Genomic DNA, 21,810 nt, shown 5'->3' on the forward strand with positions numbered 1-21,810 from the left:
CTCAGAATTATTCACTTCAAATTCTTACATCAGATGTACTACACCCCTTCTCAACTCTGTAGGTATGGTCTGCGAGAGACTGCTAACTGCGTGCGCTGTGGAATGGTGGATGCAGACTTCTAACATGTGGCATGGATGTGTGCGGGTGTATTTGCTTTCTGGACTGCTGTGGTGAAAATGCTTACTGATATCGTATTGGAGCCTGTGCACTGCCCTCCTGAAAAATGCCTGCTGGGTTATGTTGAACGCCTTTACCCCTGTAATAGGCGAATTGTTGCAGTTTCTACTCTATTTGCGAAGAGGGCTGTGGCGCAATGTTGGGGTGCTAATACAATTCCCACGGTAAAGAAATGGCTTCGTGATTTGCTCTACTACAAGGATAAGTTGTTGGGTTTATGAGGAGGAGTTACCGGAGACTTCCCATCCCAAGGACTTCTGGGCCCTGCTTACAGCGTATCTGCTGTCCCGACCAGACCTGGTGTGACTTTCTAGACTGTTGCAACCCCTACCTCATTGGACCAATGGTTTCTGTGGAGGTGTCCACCCGCTGACCTAGAGTAAAATCCCTTTTCATGCCAGGTGTCCGTAACTGGAGGAAACAATCTACAAAGCATGGGGCTACTGGAAAAACTTGGCAAGATCGGTCTATCGACGTGAATGCGCTGTGTGCTCTGGTCATTTACTCCATTTTGCCCTATATAATTAAATTTGGTTATTAAAAAATACATTTGTAAGCTTAAAAAGACCTCCGTCTAATGACTGATCTTTTCTAATTTTGTTTTTTCCTTCTCACTTTAGGACTTTTATTTCGAAAAAAACATATTAGTTTGACTCTAGTAATTCAGTGCAATTCAAATTCAGAATTTGTTTTAAATTTGCCCATTAAAACTTAAAACGTAGCACAGTGCAAAAGTAAATAAACAGCATCTCAAAACAGTGCCAACAGGGGGCTACCCTTCTTGTTGTAGAACTGCAGTGAAGGGAAGACGTACCATTGTTGGCCCTCGTAGGGTAAAATAAAGATACAGGCTTAACAACAAAAAGAGTCATGCAGATAATACCCAGTCAAATGTGCGATTTGATGTTGCATCCTTTATTCTCCATGTTTGTCCCACGTTAGAACATACGGCTGTGGGGAGATACACTGTCCAACTGGCTTGTTTCTGTTGTTGTAATGTGGTTTATGTTAATGAAAATGCCAATAAAAAAAATAAAATAAAAAAACCAGGGGCTACCTTCCCCATGAAGCTTGTTATTGGCAATATGTCAAAATGTTATGGATAAAGAATAATATTAGGATCGGACAGGTTACATGTATTGACAGATGTTCCCACATCACACTGGTCTACACCCAGGGTATTTCATTGTTCTGAAAGCAGCTGGACAGCTAGTCAGCTGGAAGGGATTCATCCACAACATGCTTAATCACTTCTTGACTGAAACATGAATGGTACCCATCTCATTACTAAGGTACTCATGTAAAATGCACCAAGCACTTTTTTTTCCATCCAAATAATATAACACACCACAACTCTAGAGATGGTGAAGGGTTTCTTTTTATAGTCGTTATTTTGTGAGAGGGAGGAAGACAGTAAAATGATATTAGACTTGTTGGAAGGACTGTATCCCATCAGTTTCTTGATGCAAGTATACCTAGTATGTTCAGTGACGTGCTACACGTATGAAACCGAATAGTAGGTAAACTTATGAAAATAAAAAACAATTTTGCTACTTACCAGAAGAGCGAGGGTTGCTACGGCACAAAACGAGAACCTTGTATCTATTTCTCCTGGAAGAAAGACACAATTTTATTGTGGATATAACAACTGATGTTAATAATGGGTGTACTAAAACCTGATCAATTATGAATGATGTAGACTGCGAAACATTAAGAAACGTCTTGTAGTAAAGAAAGAGAACCAATAATAAAAGCAAAAATATCTGATGAGAAACACCAATGTTTAAACAAATTTAAATGGACTGACTTTTCTCTAGAAACACCTTTATAGCACCATTCTTATACACTCACCTCTAACCGGCATAGAACATTTTGAATATCAAACTGCAAGGCACATCAGTCTGCATTCTTGTGATCCAGTCATGATCTATGTAAGGAGGTCAAATGTGCAAGACAAGACATTTTCCTGTCAAGGCATGAGCATGAAAGTCTTATGCCATGTCTGGTGCCCAGCAGAGATGCCTATTCCAATACTCATGGCACCTATGTCATGGGGATCACCTGTGCAAAGCAGTTCACCTGTAAGTTGTATATACAGATGTTGACATTTATTACGTTTTATATTGGCCAAGCTTCCCCACATTTAAGTAAATCCACTCTAGCATGTTTAAACTTTACTTAAGAGGCTACACCATTAACAGTATTCCCAAGGGTCCTTTTCAAAGCTGGACAGACGGATGCCTTGGTCTTCTGAATTCAACAGAGGCTTTTTAGTGCAGGTCAGCAAACTCTGACCCATTGGTTTACTGGGCCTTGAACCGGTTATCTGTCTTTAATAGATTAGAAAGGAGCGCAGTTGCTTTCAAATGGTGATAGTATGTCCCACAATGTCCAATAGAACAAAGAGGGTAGATGGATAAATCTTCCTCATCAGTGATGGATCATTTAATGGGGATTAGAAGAAAGAACTATACACAGACTTCGATCCAAGAAGGGTGCCGAAGGGACAGGTTTCATTTCAGCTGTTGTCTAACAAGGCTGCCCATGTTGGTTATTTTTTAGTTTCTCGAAGGTGCAGCACTTGGATTTGCCCTTGTTCCATTTTGAGGCACCGCACCTCTGCCCTATGTCTTGACCCCTTTCCTCAATTTTACCAGGCGCATTGTGGCAGTTTGCTAGCTCCAGCTACCACTCTGCAGCACAGATCGCACTGCACCAGTTCCTTAAGTTCCCTTTTCTGTGGTTAACACTACACTGTGCCAGTGCTCCAGCGCCCGATCTATCCCCTCTGCAAATATCTTGCAGACTCTGATGGCTCTTTGCCACCACTCGTTTACGTAAAATGTCTGTGTGCCCCACAGATATTGGATAAAGGCTGTTTCAAACAGATGTGTTGCAGCAGCATCTCTGGTAAGCCTGTTAGTTTCTTTCTGCCCACCTAACCTATCTAATTGGCTTATTTTCTACTAACCTATGTCCCACAGCTGGGCAGTGATGGACCATTTGGAGTGGAATACCTTCAACAGATGTATATGTCTTTCAGTCACAAATCCTGATCCACTTGCTTGGAATTTCTTGTGTGTGGAGGGCTGCCTATCAGTACATCATATAAATATAGTCATTAGAAATGCAGGGTGCATGTCTAATATCTTCGACATGCAGTTTCTCAAGATCAGCAATGGAAAGAAGGGTTATATATTAAACCCCCTTGGCTGGAAATGAGATCAAGGATCTGACAACTGGTAAGAAACTTGTCAGACATAAGGAGGTGCAAAAAAAATTCTAATAGGGCCAACATGGAGGTAATCACATCAATGACCTGCAGGACTTAAACTAATGAAGAGTCTGTTGTGCTGGGATACAGGAAGGTAGTTATAAAGGAGCTTCACTGACAAGTCTAATTGGACAGCATGTCCTACAAACAAAACAACTATTACTTAATCAAGTACGGACACTGGCAACGGCCGTTTGCAGCAGACTTTCCTCCGCAGACTGTGTACCACATTTTAATTGATGCTGTGTGTAGAATGATCGAGTCAGCTGAAGGTATCCAATTCCCTCGTTTGGCAACCCAAAGTAGGACCCAAAAGAGATGTTGCTCTAATGAGTTACGGTTGATTACTATATCGCAAGCTAAGGAATGGCAGGTAGGCTGAATGAAGCACACTTCTACATGCTGAGTTATAGCATAGCACCTATACTGTTGGTCATTACATGAGCATACTTGCTACGCCATCAAGGGGGAAAACCATTAAGGCCTATCACTCATGGATTTGTGAGTAAATGTGGGTGCTCTTGCTTAAAGTGTGAGGGAAATTGAAATCAAAAAGTTGAACATGCACACTTAGGCAACACTGACCAGGAAGTCAAGTTCAGTGGTGGAAGGCTTGGATAAAATATCCCAAATGGCATTCTGCAGAGCAGATGGCCCTAGCAGAAATCTCTTCTTGTGATAAAGAAATGACAAATGAAAAACATCAGGACTCCACCTCCAATGAGACTACTTAGGAGTAATTAAAATTCTCGATTTGATCTGTCTGAAGTAGAACGGAGAAGCATCGAGAAATCATCACAACCAAGTCATCATCATAAAGCGTTCACCAAAGATCCAATGGAGCAAATAAATAGCTTGTAGTCAAATGTTTCGTATGATTGTCAAACCCCAGATACATAACATTTTGAGAAGAAGAATGAATGAATGCATGCATGCACTTGTAGGGCTATTCAAGAGTGTCCTGGAGCTGAGTGCTTACGCTCCTCCACGGCTGCAGCAACGCACATTAGATAAAATTGACAGAGCTCTTACTACAATCCGAGTCCGCCACACATCTTATAGGGGGGATATTAACGACGTACTTGAGCCCTCGATGGATCAAACACAGACACAAGCGGGATCCCATGGTCCCACGACATTGGCACAGTTCCAAGAAGGCCTCGGGTTGACCGTTCTGTGGCGCCGACAAAATCCAACTAGGCAGGCCTATTTCCTATTTCTCAGGGGCTCACAGGGTGTTCTCTAGATTGGACTACCTCTTTGCTCCCACAGGGGAGATCACAGAGGTGGAGGAAATAGGATGCTTGGCCTGGGGCATTTCAGATCATTCACTGCTTCTATTGACAGTGGGAGGGAGGAGTGGCAATCAGATTGCGAATTGGATATTGAGCTCTTGGGTCTTGAAAGATTAAAGAGTTGCGGAAGAGCTCAGGGTGGATTGAGAGCTATACTTTAAAGAGAACGCCGGCTTCGTACAATCGGCGGTCACTTTATGGGAGGCATACAAGACTGTACTCAGGGACAGGGCACAGAATATCGCCTATAAAAAGAAACGTGAAATCCAAGAGTTGGCGGCCCTAGAGGGCACACTGTGAGGTCTAGAAAGAAAGAATACCTCTACACCAGACAGCCATACACTGTGTCAACTTCAAATAACTAGAAGGGAATACCAGGCGCTAGCGGCTCGAGAGGTGCAGGCCCAGCAAATGGCAGTCCAGGATCGACTGTACAAAATAGCTGATAGGGCAGGAAAACTACATGCGTGGTTGGGCAGGAAGGAAATGGAGGAGAGCTGGGTATTGTCCATTCGGGAACACCAACACACATACCACACCTGCAGAAATCGAGGGGGTCTTTGCCCGATACTACAAAGACCTCTTTGCAGCTAAACCACAGACTAGTGTGGCGCAAATCACCCACTACTTAGACACTATTACGTTGCCCTCACTCTCCCAAGAGCATAGAGATGGACTGGAGGAAGACCTAACTCTTGAGGAAATAACGGCGGCCATTGGCCGCCAAAAGTCAGGGAAAACCCTGGGCCCAAATAGATTCCTGGGGGAATTTTTTTTAATTAAATAGTGGCCTATTGGCCCCACACTTACTGCAGATGTATCAGGCATCTGAAGAACAAGAGATTCTACCAAAAGATCTCCGAACGGCCACTGTATTGGAAATCCATAAAATAGGGAAGCCACCAGAAGAAAATGGTTCCTATCGGCCCATATCGAAACAAAGATTCTGGCCACTATTCTTGCAATGCCGCTCTTAACAGTCATTGGCCCCCTGGTACATAGAGACCAATCCGGTTTTATGCCAAAACGTGCCATCCGATTTAAGTTACGGCACCTGGCTAATTGGATGGACAGTACACGGCCGAGAGAGCCCCCACCTGCTCCTTTCCCTCGACGCTGAGAAGGCGTTCAACGCCATTCATTGGCCCTTTATGAGATGCACCTTAGAAAAATTTGGATTTGGCCCTACGTTTAGAGAATATTTGACACTTCTTTATAATGCGCCCGAGGCCAGAGTAAGAGTCAATGGGTCAATGTCATCGAGTTGGCAGATTCAACGAGGCACTAGGCAGGGCTATCCCCTATCTCCCCTATTTGCTCTCATACTGGAACCTCTGGCCCGGTTAGTTCGAACCAGCCAAGGACTAGGTGGTTTTCTAGACGACTCCCGATATCTAGATGCCGAACGCATATCGCCATACGCCGATGATATTTTACTGTATGTTACAGACCCGACCGAGACACTCCTCAAAATTCTGCAAATCTTTGAGGAATATGGCCGCCATGCGGGGTATAAGATTAATTGGAATAAATCTACCTTATACCCAGTGGCAGGGGTGGTGGAACCCCAGGCCTACCCGAGCTGCCTAAGATTATCCCTGGAAGGGTTTACATACCTTGGACTTTATATTACTACTAACATAACAGCCAACTTCGACCATAATGTCAAGCAAATCATTTAACATTTTCAAGACTATGTTAAGAGGTGGTGGAAACTCCCTCCAACGATCATGGGGCGGGCTGCTATGTACACAATGATCACACTCCCACAGTTGCTGTATATTTTGCCAAACTCCTACTGCAAAATACCAGAGAATGTATACACAACCCTTAGTAGCGAACTACGCTTGCTTCTGTGGGACTGGGCCCAACCACGTATAGTGCTACAAACACTACAACGAAACCCATACAACGGTGGGCTGGCCCTACCAGATATCAGGGCTTACTACAGAGCGGCTAACCTCATTATAATTAACAAATGGAATCATACACCAAGAGACCACACCATCTACATGTTGGAGCGACTGCAATTCTGAGACCACACACAATTGCACTACGTCTATGGCGGTAAAGGCTGTAGCCGACTCCTCCCAGCTACCCAACGAACAATAGAGGCGTGGAAAAGTGCAGAGAAGCAAATGAAATGGGATAAGAAACCCACAAGGTAAACTCCTTTATGGGAGGGAACTAGATAGAAGGAAATTGGAAAACTGAGAGGTTTTAAACAATGGGATTTAATAGGAATCTCCAAGTTAGGTGAAGTTATGGAAAAAGGCACATTGGCCCTGTTCACCTCGCTCCAAGCCACTTATCAACTTCACCAGACTCAATCCTATGCTTACCTTCAACTGCAACATGCCGGGCTGAGCTGAAGGATTGGACGCGGAGACACTAGCGGAATATGCCCCATTAGAAGGCAGAATCCTACAGGAAGAGATCCTGAGCCAAGCCATCTCGTTAACATACAAAACACAAATTACCAATATGCCTGACAAACTATGCCCACTTAGAACTCACTACTGGCCCGTTAGAGGACATTGACTGGGAGGCTGCCCTTATGCACCCACGTGAAGTGGCGATTAAGTTATGACTGCGGCTTATTCAGTATAAAATCCTACATAGGACCTACTTTGATAGAGTGAGACTGCACACTATGGGTAGGGCAGATAACCCGGATTGCCTTAGATGCCACCCAGAAAGCGGTACATTTATACACACCCTCTGGGAACGTAACCGGATTCAAACATATTGGAATATGGTAGTGCAGGAAATAAACAATATACTCTGGGCTCAGCTTGAGATGGAACCTCGATACCTCCTACTGGGAATCCCCACAGAGGTGGATCTCCCGCGAGATAAGCTGATGTTGGTTTACCTGGGACTGGTAGTAGTTAAGAGGGACATAGCTCGCTACTGGGGTGCACCCCAACTCCCTACACTACAGGAATGGAGAAACTGTCAGAATCTGTATATGGTAGTGGAGAAAGTGACATATGCGGCAAGAGGGTGTCCCCGAAAGTTTCGAAAAATAGAGACTCCATGGCTACAATACTATGGTTTGGAAAAGGGATCGGAGGGAGAGGGACTAAATCTAGCATAGGGAGAACTGGGAAAAGAACCTTGAAGCACAAGTTACTTACTTGTGTAACGATATATCTGTAAGAGACATTAGTTAGTAATAGATTCCTTACCTTATAATATCCGCAGGCGTCATACTAGATCCGGAAAGTTTTTGTCAGCAGTACCCCTGCGCGTCGGTAGGCATCGTCGCACGACTCTGCCTAAGTCGCTGGCATCGTAGCCGCCGAGATGACGTCGTCAGAGCTACTTAGACACGCCCACGCGCGCTGACGTCAGTTCTGTACACAACTTTTCCGTGCCAGAAGCGCAGAGCCATGCCAGAGACGGACTACTGGTGCAATAGAAGTAGGGCCCTGAAAGGGATGACCTGAACCCTAGAGAACAGTTCGCAGAACGGGGAGGATGGGCGGGTGGTAAGGAATCTATCACTAACTAATGTCTCTTACAGATACATCGTTACACAAGTAACTTGTGCATCTGAAAGAGACACGTTAGTGATAGATTCCTTATCTTAGAATACATACCCAAGCAAAGTCTGCGAAGTGAGATTACACCAGAAAGTCACGGAGAACCGAAGGGCCAAAGAAGCAGTCTCTCTGGACCGGACTGTCAAGGCAATAGTGCTTAGTGAAAGTATGCAACGAGGCCAAAGTGGCCGCCTGAAAGATGTCTTGCAGGGGGACACAGCGTCCCAATGCTGTGGTAGCTGCTGTTGCCCTGGTTGAATGGGCGTGCAGCCCAACCGGAGTTTCCTTTTTAGCCAGTGAGTTAACAGGCTTTAATGCACAAGACAACCCATCAGGAGATAGTGCGCTTGTGCACAGCCTGGCATTTCTTGACGCCCACGTAGCCAACAAAGAGCTGGTAATCCACCCGGAACTGTTGTGTGCGGTTGAGACAGAACGAAAGCGCACGTTTTGGGTCCAGACGGTGGAGCCTCCCCTCTTCTCTTGAAGGAGGCGGAAAGAAAGTGGGCAGAGTGACAGTTTGCCCGAGATGAAAGGCAGAGACTACTTTTGGTAGAAAGGAGGGACGTGGATGAAGCACAACCTTGTCCGGATGAATCGCCAGGAATGGAGGTTTGCAGGAAAGAGCCTGGAGCTCACTCACCCGCTGAGCGGAGGTGATGGCCACCAGGAAGACACTTTTCAAAGTCAATAACCACAAAGGACAGTTATGACGAGGCTCAAAGGGTGCGCACATCAGATATGTGAGAACCAGGTTCAAGTCCCATTGAGGCATCAAAAAAGGAATAGGAGGGAAAGGTGAGTAATGCCTTTGAGAAATCTATTGACAACCGGGGACTTGAAAAGAGAGGGATGATCAGGCAACCTAAGAAAGGCTGAAAGAGCAGAGAGGCAGCCCTTGATAGTGCCCAAAGCAGAGCCCTGCTGGGCTAAAGAAAGGAGAAACAATAGGACCTCAGAAAGAGGGGAAGAAGAGGATCAACAGATTTTGCTGTGCACCATGCCACACATTTTTTCCACCGACGGACGTATACAGTTTTAGTGGAGGGACGCCTGGCTGCCAGAATCACATTACAGACTTTGGGAGGCAAGTCAAATGGAATTAGCTCAATCTCCACGCAAGGAGGTGGGGGCTGGACAGGTTCGGGTGGAGGACCGTCCCCTGTTGCTGCAACAGGAGATTCTCCCGAAGAGGCAGTTGGATCGGGCTGATCCACGCTGATACTGAGTAGCTCGGGATGCCAAACTCTTCAAGCCCAGTCCGGTGCCACAAGAATGACTTGGGCCCGGTCGCGCCTGATCTTCTTCAGCACTCTGGGCAGAAGTGGTATAGGCGGAAAGGCGTACAACAGACCGCAACTCCACTCGCGACGAAAAGAGTCGCCTAGCGAGTGCCACCTTGGAAACTCAACGCGCAGAACTGCTGACATTGCGCGTTCTCTTCGGTGGTGAATAGATCTAACCAAGGTTCTCCCCACTGCTTAAAGAGGCCTTGCACCACCTCTGAGTGAAGATGCCATTCGTGATCCAACATGCACCTTCGGCTGAGTTCGTCCGCCCTGGCGTTCAGGGTACCTGCCAATGGTTGAACCACCAAGGAAATGCCTTGACGTTCCAGCCACGTCCAGAGACTTAGAGCCTCCTGACATAGGGTCCACGACCCCACCCCGCCTTGCTTGTTGCAGTACCACATGGCGGTGGTGTTGTCTGTGAACACCTGCACTACTCTCCCCTTGACAGAGGGAAGGAATGCTTTAAGTGCAAGTAGGATCGCCCTGAGCTCCAAAAGGTTGATATGGAGCTTGGACTCCACCGGAGACCAGAGGCCTCTGATCTCCGCCTCTCCCATGTGGCGGCCCCATCCCAGGAGGGGCGCGTCCGTCACCACTGTGTGCTCCGGTTGGGGAAGGGATCTGCCGCTGACCCAACGCTGGTTCGTGAGCCACCACTGCAAGTCCTGTGCAGTGCCCTCCGAGATCTGGACGTAGTCTGACAGGTTCCCCCGATGCTGCGTCCACTGGAACTTCAGGTCCCACTGCAGAGCCCGCATATGCCATCTGGCATGATCGATCAGCAGGATGCAGGAGGCCGTGAGGCCCAGCAGCCTCAGTGTCTTCCTGACCGAAACCCAGGACCAGGGTCGAATGATTGGAATCATAGCCCGAAAGTCCTGGACTCGCTGTTCGGGAGGATAAACCCGAAACTGCGCCGTATCCAGAACTGCTCAAATGAAGAGGAGCTTCTGAGAGGTAATCAGGTGCGACTTCGGCACGTTGATGGAAAACCCCAGCAAATGCAGGAGGTCGGCCATAGTCTGGAGGTGGGAGACGACTGCCTGGGGCGAGTCCGCCTTCAACAGCCAGTCGTCGAGATAGGGGGAAGACTGAAACCCCTGATCTGCGCAGGTGAGCTGCGACCACCGCCATCACTTTCGTGAACACCCGAGGGGCACTGGTAAGGCCGAAAGGGAGCACGGTGAACTGAAAGTGCTCGTGGCCCACCGTGAACCGTAGGTAACGCCGGTGGGCTGGCAGGATGGGGATATGAAAATAAGCATCCTGCAAGTCCAGCGCTACCAGCCAGTCTTGCGAGTTTAGAGCAGACAAGACCAGAGCTAGCGTGAGCATCTTGAACTTCTCCTTCCGGAGGAAGCGATTGACGTTCCAGAGGTCTAAGATCGGGCGCAGACCTTTGTCCTCCTTCGGAACCAAGAAGTAGTGAGAGTAACAACCACGACCTACTTCTGGCGTCGGAACGCGCTTGATGGCCTCCTTGGCCAAGAGGGCCGTAACTTCCTGCTGGAGAATTGACAAGTGTTCCCCCGACATGCGGTGGTACTGAGGTGGCATGGCTGGAGGGGTAGATTCGAAGGGGAGGGAATTGCCCCTGTGGACTATTTGCAGAACCCACCTGTCCGAGGTTATGGAGTACCAGTGGGGAAGGTGATGGCGAATCCTGCCACCCACTGGCGTCAGGTGGGCCTGAAACACCGGACTAGGAATGTTTTGAAGCGGTGGCGGCAGGGGAGGTGGTAGACTGACCCGTTTGCTGTCCTCGGGACCCACCACGGCGGGTCCTGCTGCTGCGCTGAGACGGTGGCTACGCAGCCTTGTGGGTCTGAAAAGAACGCGCCTGAGGGCGCCCCGACCTTGACAGGACCGAAAAGTGGACCCCGAGTGGACGCGTGGTGGCGAGACCCAAGGACTGGGCCGTAGCCCGAGAGTCCTTTAAGCGTTCTAGAGTGCTATCCGCCTCATCACCAAAGAGGCGTGTACCATCAAAGGGCATGTCCAACGGGGTGTTCTGGACATCCCCAGAAAAGCCAGTAGTTCGGAGCCAAGCAGAACGACGGAGCGCCACAGTTGTGGAAAATGCCCCACCAAGAGAATCGGCCGTGTCAAGCTCACAATGAATAGTACATTTTGCAGCATCTCTCCCTTCGGTAATGGCTTGGGAAAAAACCGCCCGTGCTTCCACAGGGCATTGAGGCAGCTCCTGTGCTACAGTGTCACACAGAATGGGAATAGCGGCCGAGCAGGCACGCAGTATTCACTGCCCGCAACCCAGAGATGGCAGATGTGAAATTATTTTTCCCAAATTGCTCCAGTTTCCTAGATTCCTTGTCCGGAGGAGCAGAAGGGAACGCACTGGGCGAGGCAGAAGCCTGGACAACCAGACTCTCAGGCGTCGGGTGTTGTGTGAGGAAGCTGGTATCGCCGGGCGATGGCTGCGCGCCACACTCTTGTCTACAGGGACCCCTGTGTTATCCAGGTGCCCAACAGGATAGCAGTAAGCGCTTCATTGAAGGGCAGTAACGGCTCCGCAGAGGACAACTTCGGCTGCAGGACCTCAGTCAGGAGATTGGTCCTGATAGTTACAGAAGGGAGCTAGAGGTCAAGAGCCTCAGCTGCCCGACGCTAAACCACCAAAAAAGTCCCAACCTCCTCCGTGGCCACGGAAGAAGGGGACAGAGTATCAGGGTGTGGAGAAAAATCCAGAACCACTGGACCATCCACTTCACCTTCCCACTCAGGCTCATCCTCGCATTGAGCTGCAAGAGGGTCCTCAGACCCTTCCCAGTATTCCCCTTCGTCCACCGGTTGCTGAAGAGGCCGGTAAGGACGAGGTGCCCTGGGAAACGGGATAAACTCCCCTCTAAGAAATGGAATGGGAGGGTAAGACACCAGTCCCGGGTCGGCGACGTCCAGCGTCAGCGGCGGCACCGTGCTCGGCGCCGAAGCCGGATCCAGAGCCGGCACCGAGGCCGGAGCAGAGGGCGCCGCAGGGTATGGTGCCGGCGTAGCTGAGGAACGAGGCGGCGGCACGGGGGGCAAACCCTTACGACGGATCCGCGGGGCTCAAAGGCACTTCGGAGGGACCCGGCGGGGCATACAAATGGCGCAAGGCCGACAAAGGCCTGCACCTTGTCCGAAGTCGCATTCGGCCCCGAGAGGCAGGGTAGGCCGCAGGCAACGACTGAGGCTCCAACGGAGCTACAAGGGAGTTACCGCCCGCCCCCTCCACCGTGTCCCGCAACCGGTGAGGGGTAGAGGAAGAGTGACATCGCACCTTCGACTTTTTATGGTGCCTAGACTTACCTGTCCCGGATTCCGACGAGCGATGCTGATGGCTCCGCGACCGGTCCCTTGACCTCCCACGGGATCGGGACCTTGATCGGCGCAGAACCGATTGCCGGACCTCAAACAACTTTAGGGAACGCTCCCACAAAGCTTTCGGCGCCATGGCTCGACAATCGGAGTACGCCTTGGGGTCATGGGCGTGCCCCAAGCAGACACACGTCGTGAGGGTCCGATACAGACATGTTTCGACGGCAGGCCCTACAGGACTTAAACCTGGGCATCTCTATTGTACCAGGAGTCAAGTATACGACAAAACAAGTTATCAGAAACCAAGTTAAAACTTTTAACGAGGGGTACCGCTTTCTCTCAGATCTGCGCTGCTGCGCGGAAAACTAAAGAACTGACGTCAGCGCGCGTCGAAGTAGCTGTGGCGGCTACAACGCCAGCGACTTACGCGGAGCCGTACGATGACACCTAGCGACGCGCAGGGGTACTGCAGACGAAAACTTTCCGGATCCAGTCTGACGCCTGGGGATATTCTAAGGTAAGGAATCTATCACCAACGTGTCTCTTTCAGATACTTGTATTATCTGATCTATTCTGGAAAAGGATGGTTGACTCTGATGTGACCCTCAGCACATGTATATATGTAACACTGCGAAATCAGATAGTGCTCTCTTTCTGAGGAAGCGTTGTAATATTTTCTGTCTTACACCAACTGTGAATTTTTATCGATCACTTGGTATCGTGTACTCATGATTTCATTGTTCATATGTGCAAATTTTTAAAAGCAAATACATATTTTTTCACAAACAAAAAAAGTGTGTCCTGGAGCGGAGGCAAAAGAAGGGAAGGAATAAACAGACTTATAGGCTAAACAGATGGATTTTTAGTTTCAGAAAGCAGTCTCATCTGAAATTAATCTAAGCTGAGAAGGAAGTTTCTTTCAACTCCTGGCAGATAGTACAGAAAAGGCAGAGCACCTAATCTCTTCCTCTTAACCCAGAGGACTTCTAACAGCCTTGCATTTTGCAAGTGCAATGCTCTAGAGGGGCAGTATTTTTCCATTCGGTCAGATATTTTAGTCCAACCTTGTAGAAGGCTCAGTGTGCAATAGTTAGAGTTTTAAAATAAGGAATATGCTACTTACCAGTATGCATCTGTTCTTGGCATGTAGAACTGCAGAGCCACACACTTAGGATAAGATCGCCATCTGGTGTTGGGCTCGGATGATTGCAGGTTGTTGTTGTCTTCGGAAGAAGCCTTTTGGTCACGAGATACTCCTCCTCTGGACAACAGTGCGCATCGGCATCCACTCCATCCTCAGATTGTTTTTCGCCATGATGGGAAATGGAGTGTATAAGAATAAAGAGAAAGGATGTCCATGTGTAACGTCTAATTAAGACGATGCTGGAACAGATACAGGTCCCGGGGAGGTGGGTGGTTTGTGTGGCTCTGCAGCTCTACATGCCAAGAACAGATGCATACTGGTAAGTAGCATATTCCGTTCGAGGCATATGAGCTGCAGATCACACACTTAGGATAGACTATATAGCAGTGACTCCCCTATCAGTGGTCACCTGTATCCGTTGCAGCAGTTTGGAATAGAGTTTTTAGGACAGCTTGGCCTACGGAAGCTTGTTGTTTGGATTGCACATCAACACAGTAATGTTTAGTGAAGGTGTGTGTGGTAGACCATGTGGCTGCTTTGCAAATATCTTCTAAGGGAATGTTCCCTAAGAATGCCATGGAAGCCCCTATTTTACGTGTGGAGTGCGCTCTAGGGGGAACTGTAAGAGTGCGCTTAGCTTTTTGGTAACATATTTGGATACATTTAACAATCCACCTGGCTATACCGGATTTTGAAATGGGGTTGCCTTTATGTGGTGGAGAGAAAGCCACAAACAGTTGTTTGGTTTTGCGAAAAGGTTTGGTTCTGTCGATGTAGTAAAGTAAGGCTCTTTTAACATCTACGGTATGAAGAGCTCTCTCAGCTACTGAGTCTGGATTAGGGAAGAAGACTGGCAGCTCGACTGTTTGGTTAAGATGGAAAGGGGAAATGACTTTTGGTAGGAATTTTGGGTTTGTCCTAAGAACCACCTTGTTACGATGTAGTTGTAGGAATGGTTCTTCAAGAGGTAAGGCCTGTATCTCACTTACCCTTCGCAGGGATGTGATTGCGATAAGGAAAGCCACTTTCCATGTAAGGAATTGTAGTTCGCATTTATGCATAGGTTCAAATGGAGGGCCCATGAGCCTTGTTAGAACAATATTAAGATTCCACACTGGAGAAGGTGGTAGTCTGGGAGGAATAATTCTTTTGAGACCTTCCATGAAGGCTTTGATGGCTGGTACCCTAAATAGCGACAAGTGTTGTCGATTTTGTAAGTAGGCTGCTAACGCTGCCAGGTGTAGATGTATGGAGGAATACGCTAAATTGCATCTTTGCAAGTGTAGTCAATAGCAAATAATGTTTTGGATGGAAGCATCCAGTGGACGTATATTATTGTTAGTGTAATCAATGGCAAATCTTTTCCATTTTGCAGCATAACATGCCCTAGTAGTAGGTCTTCTAGCTTCTTTTATGATATTCATACAGTCTGGTGGGAGATTGAGGTAACCGAACTCTAAGACTTCAGGACCCAGATCGCCAAGTTCAGTTGCTGTGGATCTGGGTGTCTGATTTCTCCATGGTTCTGGGTTAATAAGGCCGGGGAAAGGCGGCGTTTTTGATGTGGAACTAGCGATAGTTCCAGAAGTGTCGTGAACCAGGGTTGGCGTGCCCAAGTGGGAGCTACTAGAATCAGTTTTAGAGACTGTTGTTTGAGCTTGCATACCACAAATAGAATGAGTGGGAGAGGCGGAAAAGCGTACGCAAATCTGTTTGACCAGTTTATCCATATTACATTGCCCTTCGACTGTGGGTGTGGAAACCTGGTGGCGAAGGTTGGGCATTTTGCGTTTGTGTGTGGCGAACAGGTCTATGTCTGGTTGGCCCCATTTTTGGAAGAATGGGAGTAGGACTTTGGGGTGTAATTCCAATTCGTGGATTTGCTGTGTCTGTCGACTTAGGAGATCGACAACCTGGTTGTGAACCCCTGGAAGGTGTTCCGCTAGCAGGTAGATGTTTTGGGGAATTGCCCATCTCCAGATGTTCTGTGCGAGTTGGGACAGTTGGAGAGAATGTGTCCCCCCCCCTGTTTTTGTATGTAATACATGGTCGTCATGTTGTCTGTGCGGATGAGGACAGTTTTGTTCCTTAGATATACCTGAAAGGATTTCAGTGCTAGGAACACTGCTAGGAGTTCTAGGTGATTGATATGGAGCAGCTTTTGTTGAGTGGTCCATCTGCCCAGAGTGGTGTGTTGAAGGAGATGGGCTCCCCACCCTGTGAGAGATGCGTCGGTTGTCAGCACTACTTGTGGAAGAGGCTCTAAGAACGGTCGCCCTTTGGACAGGTTGATGGTGTTCCACCATTTCAGTGAGCGAAGTGAGCGACTGTCCACCAACACCAGATTGGTAAGTTGTCTGTGAGCCTGGTTCCACTGTTGTGCTAGACATTCTTGCAAGGGATGCATTTGAAGTCGTGCGTGAGGCACTATGGAGATGCATGACGCCATCATGCCTAACAGTTGCATAAACACTTTTGCTGGAAGAGAGTGTTGAGTTTGAAATTTTAAGATGAGGTTTTGTATGTTGGCTATCCTGGCTGAGCTGGGATAAGCTATGGTCTTGGAAGTATTTATGGTGGCTCCCAGATATTGATGTATGTGGGAGGGCTGCAGTTGAGATTTGGGATAGTTGATGGTAAATCCCAAGTTGTGTAAGGTTTGAATAGTGCGGTGAGTGTGGAGAACGCATTTGTCGAAAGTATTAGCTTTTATGAGCCAATCGTCGAGATACGGGAAGACATGGATTTGTTGTCTCCTGAGGTGCGCTGCCACTACTGCTAAGCATTTGGTGAATACCCTGGGTGCAGTTGTTACTCCGAATGGGAGGACCGTAAACGGATAGTGCTGTCCGTCTACCACAAATCTTAGGTACTTCCTGTGTGCAGGATGCATGGGGATGTGAAATTATGCGTCCTTTAGGTCCAATGTGGCAAGTAAGTCGTCTTGTTGAAGTAGTGGGAGGACTTGTTGGAGAGTGATCATATGGAAGTGATCTGAGTGTATGTTCTGATTTAGTAGTCTGAGGTCGAGTATGGGTCTTAAGGTCTCGTCCTTTTTGGGAATTAGGAAGTATAGAGAATATACTCCTGTCCCCCGATGTTGGAGTAGAACTGGTTCTATTGCGTGTTTTTGAAGCAAGGACCGAATTTCCTGTTTGAGGAGTGTAAGATGGTGTGGTGACATTGGACGGTGTTTGGGTGGTATGTGTGGGGGGGTGTTTGTGAGTGCGAGGCAGTAACCAAACTGGATAATTTGTCTTACCCACTTGTCTGTTGTAATGGAATTCCAGACAGGTAGGAACTGTTGGAGTCTTCCCCCGACCGGAGTGGAATGGTCTGGGGGGAGTGGAGGCAAGTCACTGCTTAGTGGCTGGAGAGGTGCGGGTGTTGGTACTGCCCCGACCTCGGCCCTTGGTGTCGTTTCTCCTATATCCTCCCCTAAAATATCCTCTGTTAGGGGATGTTTGTGCGGAGGTTTTGAAAGTGGAAGAGGTGTCTGTTCCAACATTTTTGGAGGCTCCCCTATAAAAGGAGCATCAAAAGGAGCCTCGCAGTTGTGGAGACTGTAATGCTCCCATTGATTTAGCAGTCTTGTTATCTTTTTTCATCTTCTCAAGTGCAGTATCTAATGCGGGCCCAAATAGTTGCTCTTGGTTGAATGGTTGACAAAGTATTGTTGTTTGTACTTCCGGCTTAAAGCCTGAAATACGTAGCCATGCATGGCGTCTAAGTAGTATGCTTGTATTGACCGCCCTAGAAGCAGTGTCCGCGGCGTCTAGTGCATATTTGATTGATGCGTTAGATATGAGTTTTCCCTCTTGGATGAGGTCATTGGCCTGGGATTTGTACTGATCTGGTAGGTATTGTAAAAGATCTTCTAACTGATCATAATGAGCCCTATCATATCGGGCTAATAGGGCTTGTGTATTGGCAATACGCCAATGGTTGGCAGCTTGTGCTGCAACTCTTTTGCCTGAGGCCTCTAATAACTTGGACTGTTTGTCTGGGGGTGGTGTGTCTCCTGTTTGGGAGTTAGCCCTTGCGTTTGAAACTACTAAAGAGTCTAGAGGAAGCTGTGCTTTAATGTACGCGGGATCTTGTGGGGCAGGTCTATATTTTTTTTTCAATTCGGGGGTTAAGAACCCTAGCTCTAACAGGGTCTTTAAAAACCTCTGTGGCGTGTTTTATGACTCCCTTAATCATGGGCAAGATCTGAACTGATTTTTGGGACTGTTCGAATGTGCCCAGAAGAAAGTCTTCTTCGGGTGTATCTGAGTGCATGGTGACGCCATGGAAAAGCGCCGCCCTGTTTATCAGCTGCCCAAACCCTAGGTGGTCATCTGGAGGGGAGGGTTTGGAGGGGTATGTAGTGGGATCAGGAATATCAGGTAAAGGGTAAGCCCAGTCATATAAGGGTGCCGTATCCGGGAGTGTGAAAGGATCATTAGGATCATTAAGGTCATCCGGAACACCCCCTCCCCCTAAGTCATCATCATCCTGTGGAGGTGGTGTATGTGAAGGAGATGGTAGAGGAGAAGGAGATGGGGGCAGGGGGGTGGGATGAGAGGCGATATAGGAGAGGAAGGACGAATGAGTGAGGTGGCGAAGTCCTTCTTCTTTATGGGAGCTGGAGGAGGTGTTGTGTCCAGCTTCTTTTTCTTGCATGGCACAGCGGTGACATGTCCGGTTTTCGGATTGATATAAATCCTTTTTTGCGTGGGATCAGGGCGAAAAATTTCTTCATTGTCCGAAAGTGGCTTTGGTGCCGACTTTTTCGGTTCCAATCTATGTTTTGGATGATCGGTAGAGTCTTTTTGGACTTTAGACAGACTTTTCGGTACCGATGATTGTTTCGGTGCCGGTGGAGATTTCGGCCTCGATGGTTTCGGAGCCTGCTTCGGTGCCGAGAGGTGTTGAGTCTTCGGTGCCGAAGGTATTGTGGGCACAATAACATGTGGTTTGCTCGAGCCCGAGCCACCTGTAGGCTTATATGTCTTCGGAGCCGAGCCCGAGGGCGGGGCTTCTGAAGACGATTTTCGGTTGCGACTGGGGCCAGCTGGCGGAGTCTTGACCAATGCCTTTTTTGGGGGTTTGGGGTAGGGGCATTGGTACTCACTCGTTGCCCCGGAGTGATGAGGTCATCTGAATCGTCTGCTTCGGATACGATTTGGAGGTCTTCGGAATCGTCTTCCGGGACATCCTGGGCAAAGATGTCCTCTGGTTCTGGAGCTGGTCTCGCCATGATATGGCGTCGAGCTCTTCGGTCCCGGATGGTTTTCTTGGAGCAGAATGCAGCGCAGGCTGGACAGCTGGATTCGTTATGTTCCGGCGAGAGACACAGGTTGCAGACCTCGTGGTGGTCACTGTGGGGGAACTTTGCTCCACATTGGGGACATTTTTTAAAAGGTGTCCTTTCCATGAGCCGTATCTGGAACCGGTCCGATTGTATTTCAACGTCGAGTTGTAAAGGTTTTCCGTTTCGAAAGCTAGATTTTCAGAAGTTTTCAGCCGGAGTGGAAAAGTTCATCCGAACCCAATGGCGGAAAAAAACAATCTGAGGATGGAGTGGATGCCCATGCGCACTGTTGTCCAGAGGAGGAGTCACCTATCTCGTGACCAAAAGGCTTCTTCCGAAGACAACAACAACCTGCAATCATCCGAGCCCAACACCAGATGGCGATCTTATCCTAAGTGTGTGATCTGCAGCTCATATGCCTCGAACTTTATTTTACTCACCGGCAACTAATACAATTGATTGCAGGAGTGAGACACCAAGGAGTGTTTAGACAGTTTAAACAGAAGACGGACTGCAGTGTACTGTAATACATGCAAATCTATGTATTATGAAACTCCAAGTTAGAGACTGTTAGAATAATCCAGCCTGGACCAGTGATTTTTTAGCTTCCCAAAGAAGAAAATTCAAGAATTTTCTTAACATCTTTAGTAACCAGAAGCAGGATTTCACTACAGAGGAAATCTGGGGTTTAAAAGAAAGATAATCATCAAAAAACACCCCCAGGTTCCAAGCCCCTTCCGTAGGTGGGTAAGGAAATGGACAACAGTTTGACCAAACACTTATCCAACCTGGTAGTGGATTGGAACCAAAAAGCAAAAGTTCGGTTTTATCCGGGTTACAAGGACTGCAGTTAACTCAGCCATTTCATCACCTCCTCTATGCATACTGAGAAAGTTTCCGTATCTTAAGCATAATCACCCTCATAGGTAAGTAGTAGCAGAGTGTCATCTGCGTATGAATTTTTTTTAATGCCAAATGATTCTATTCAAAAGGCAAGTGGAGAAGTTAATGTTAAAAGGTGTGCAGCTGAATGCAGAGCCCAGCAGCACACCACATCTTAGATTATTTACCTTTGAGTAAAAGAGCTTCATACACACAGCTTGTTTTCTATGGTTCTGAAAAGATCTTAACTACCTTAATACCGCCCCTCCCACTCCAACTGATTCAAGAAGATGGAGCAGGATTTCATGTGAAACAGTGTCAAACGCAGCAGACAGATCTAACTAAATCAAGGCGAGGTTATGACCAGAATCAAGATTCATCTTAATCAGTCAGTGATTCCCAGCAGGGCAGTTTCTGTGCTATGCCGTGCTCTAAAAACTGCTTACGATGGGTGCAGAAGATTAAAAAAATATCCAAAAACTTGGACAGTTGTAAAGAACCCTGGGTCTTATCCGATGAACCACCTTCAGGTCCAACGTGTTGATCTGGCATTTAATTTCTTTTCCACCATAGGATCAGAGATGACAAACCCTAAGTTGTCAGATTGTCCACATGAGTACCCCAGCATTCCAGCAATGCTTCCTTAGCTCACATTTGAGAAATATTTGTTAGGTGAAAATGAACTCCATCAGGTAGAATTTCCAGTACCACCACTGCAATGACTGCAAGGCTATGGAGAACATCTGCAATTTGCCATTCCATTTCCCTGATTTGAGGCACCAAACGTCATCCAGACATTCCTGAAAAAAATCTCACATTCAGCTTTGCATCCTATACCAGAGAGACGGAGAAACTCAAGGCCAGACAAGACATCACTTGTCTAATTTAAGCTGACTAAGCCAGACTAAGTTAAAGGCAAATGGCAAAAATATTCTCTCCTGCAATTGGCTTTTCCTTTTGTCGTATTTAACTCCACTACCAAGCAGCAAATGGAGGGTTCATTGTAGTGATGATTCTCGTCAGCACTTGCAGATCCTGAAGGAGCCTTTGATGTGAAGAAACTTTCATATGCCATTTGAGTAAATATGGGTATATCAAGGCTGGAAAAATGGCCATACACCATAAAAAGACTCAGGAATCAAATTTTAGACGAAAAAGCAGGACCCTGTATTGAAATCGACTCTTGCCTACTTTGAAATAGAGAAACGTACCTGCAATTTGTACAAGTTGGGAAACAAAAAAAAGGTATTGTGCAGGTCTACAGCACATATAAAAATCCACTTGATAAAGAACAAAATATTGCTGAATAGCCAATATCCTCAGGTTTTCCCTCATTGCATCTGCTTGTTCTTATGGTCAAGGATAGGATGAAACTCCATCTGAGACTTTTTCTTGATAAGGAAACAGGAAGAATACACTCTACTGTTCCAATTAGGTCTCAGAATGGCTATACTGCTCACTTCTCCAGCAGGGAGTCTGATCTAACATCAGAGAATTCATCCCATTCGGTTGAATCTGAGGTGAGGCAAATTTGTAAGCACAATTTCATATCCTTTCCGAACAATATCTGGCAACCACATACACAT

The 21,810-nt window shown here is 47.4% G+C and overlaps 1 protein-coding gene across 2 annotated transcripts in view; it reads right to left on the bottom strand.

The window, feature by feature from the left end:
* The window catches only part of RABGGTB (Rab geranylgeranyltransferase subunit beta), a 231,668-nt gene that overhangs the window by 117,979 nt on the left and 91,879 nt on the right, over positions 1-21,810 (bottom strand). For both annotated transcript variants that reach the window (XM_085602257.1, XM_085602256.1), the window contains exon 5: positions 1,737-1,789. In XM_085602257.1, coding sequence (XP_085458383.1) covers positions 1,737-1,789 — 53 coding nt within the window. The remainder of the gene's footprint in view (positions 1-1,736; positions 1,790-21,810) is intronic.

Source organism: Triturus cristatus, chromosome 4_2, assembly GCF_964204655.1.
Source record: "Triturus cristatus chromosome 4_2, aTriCri1.1, whole genome shotgun sequence".
NCBI classification, from domain to species: domain Eukaryota; kingdom Metazoa; phylum Chordata; class Amphibia; order Caudata; family Salamandridae; genus Triturus; species Triturus cristatus.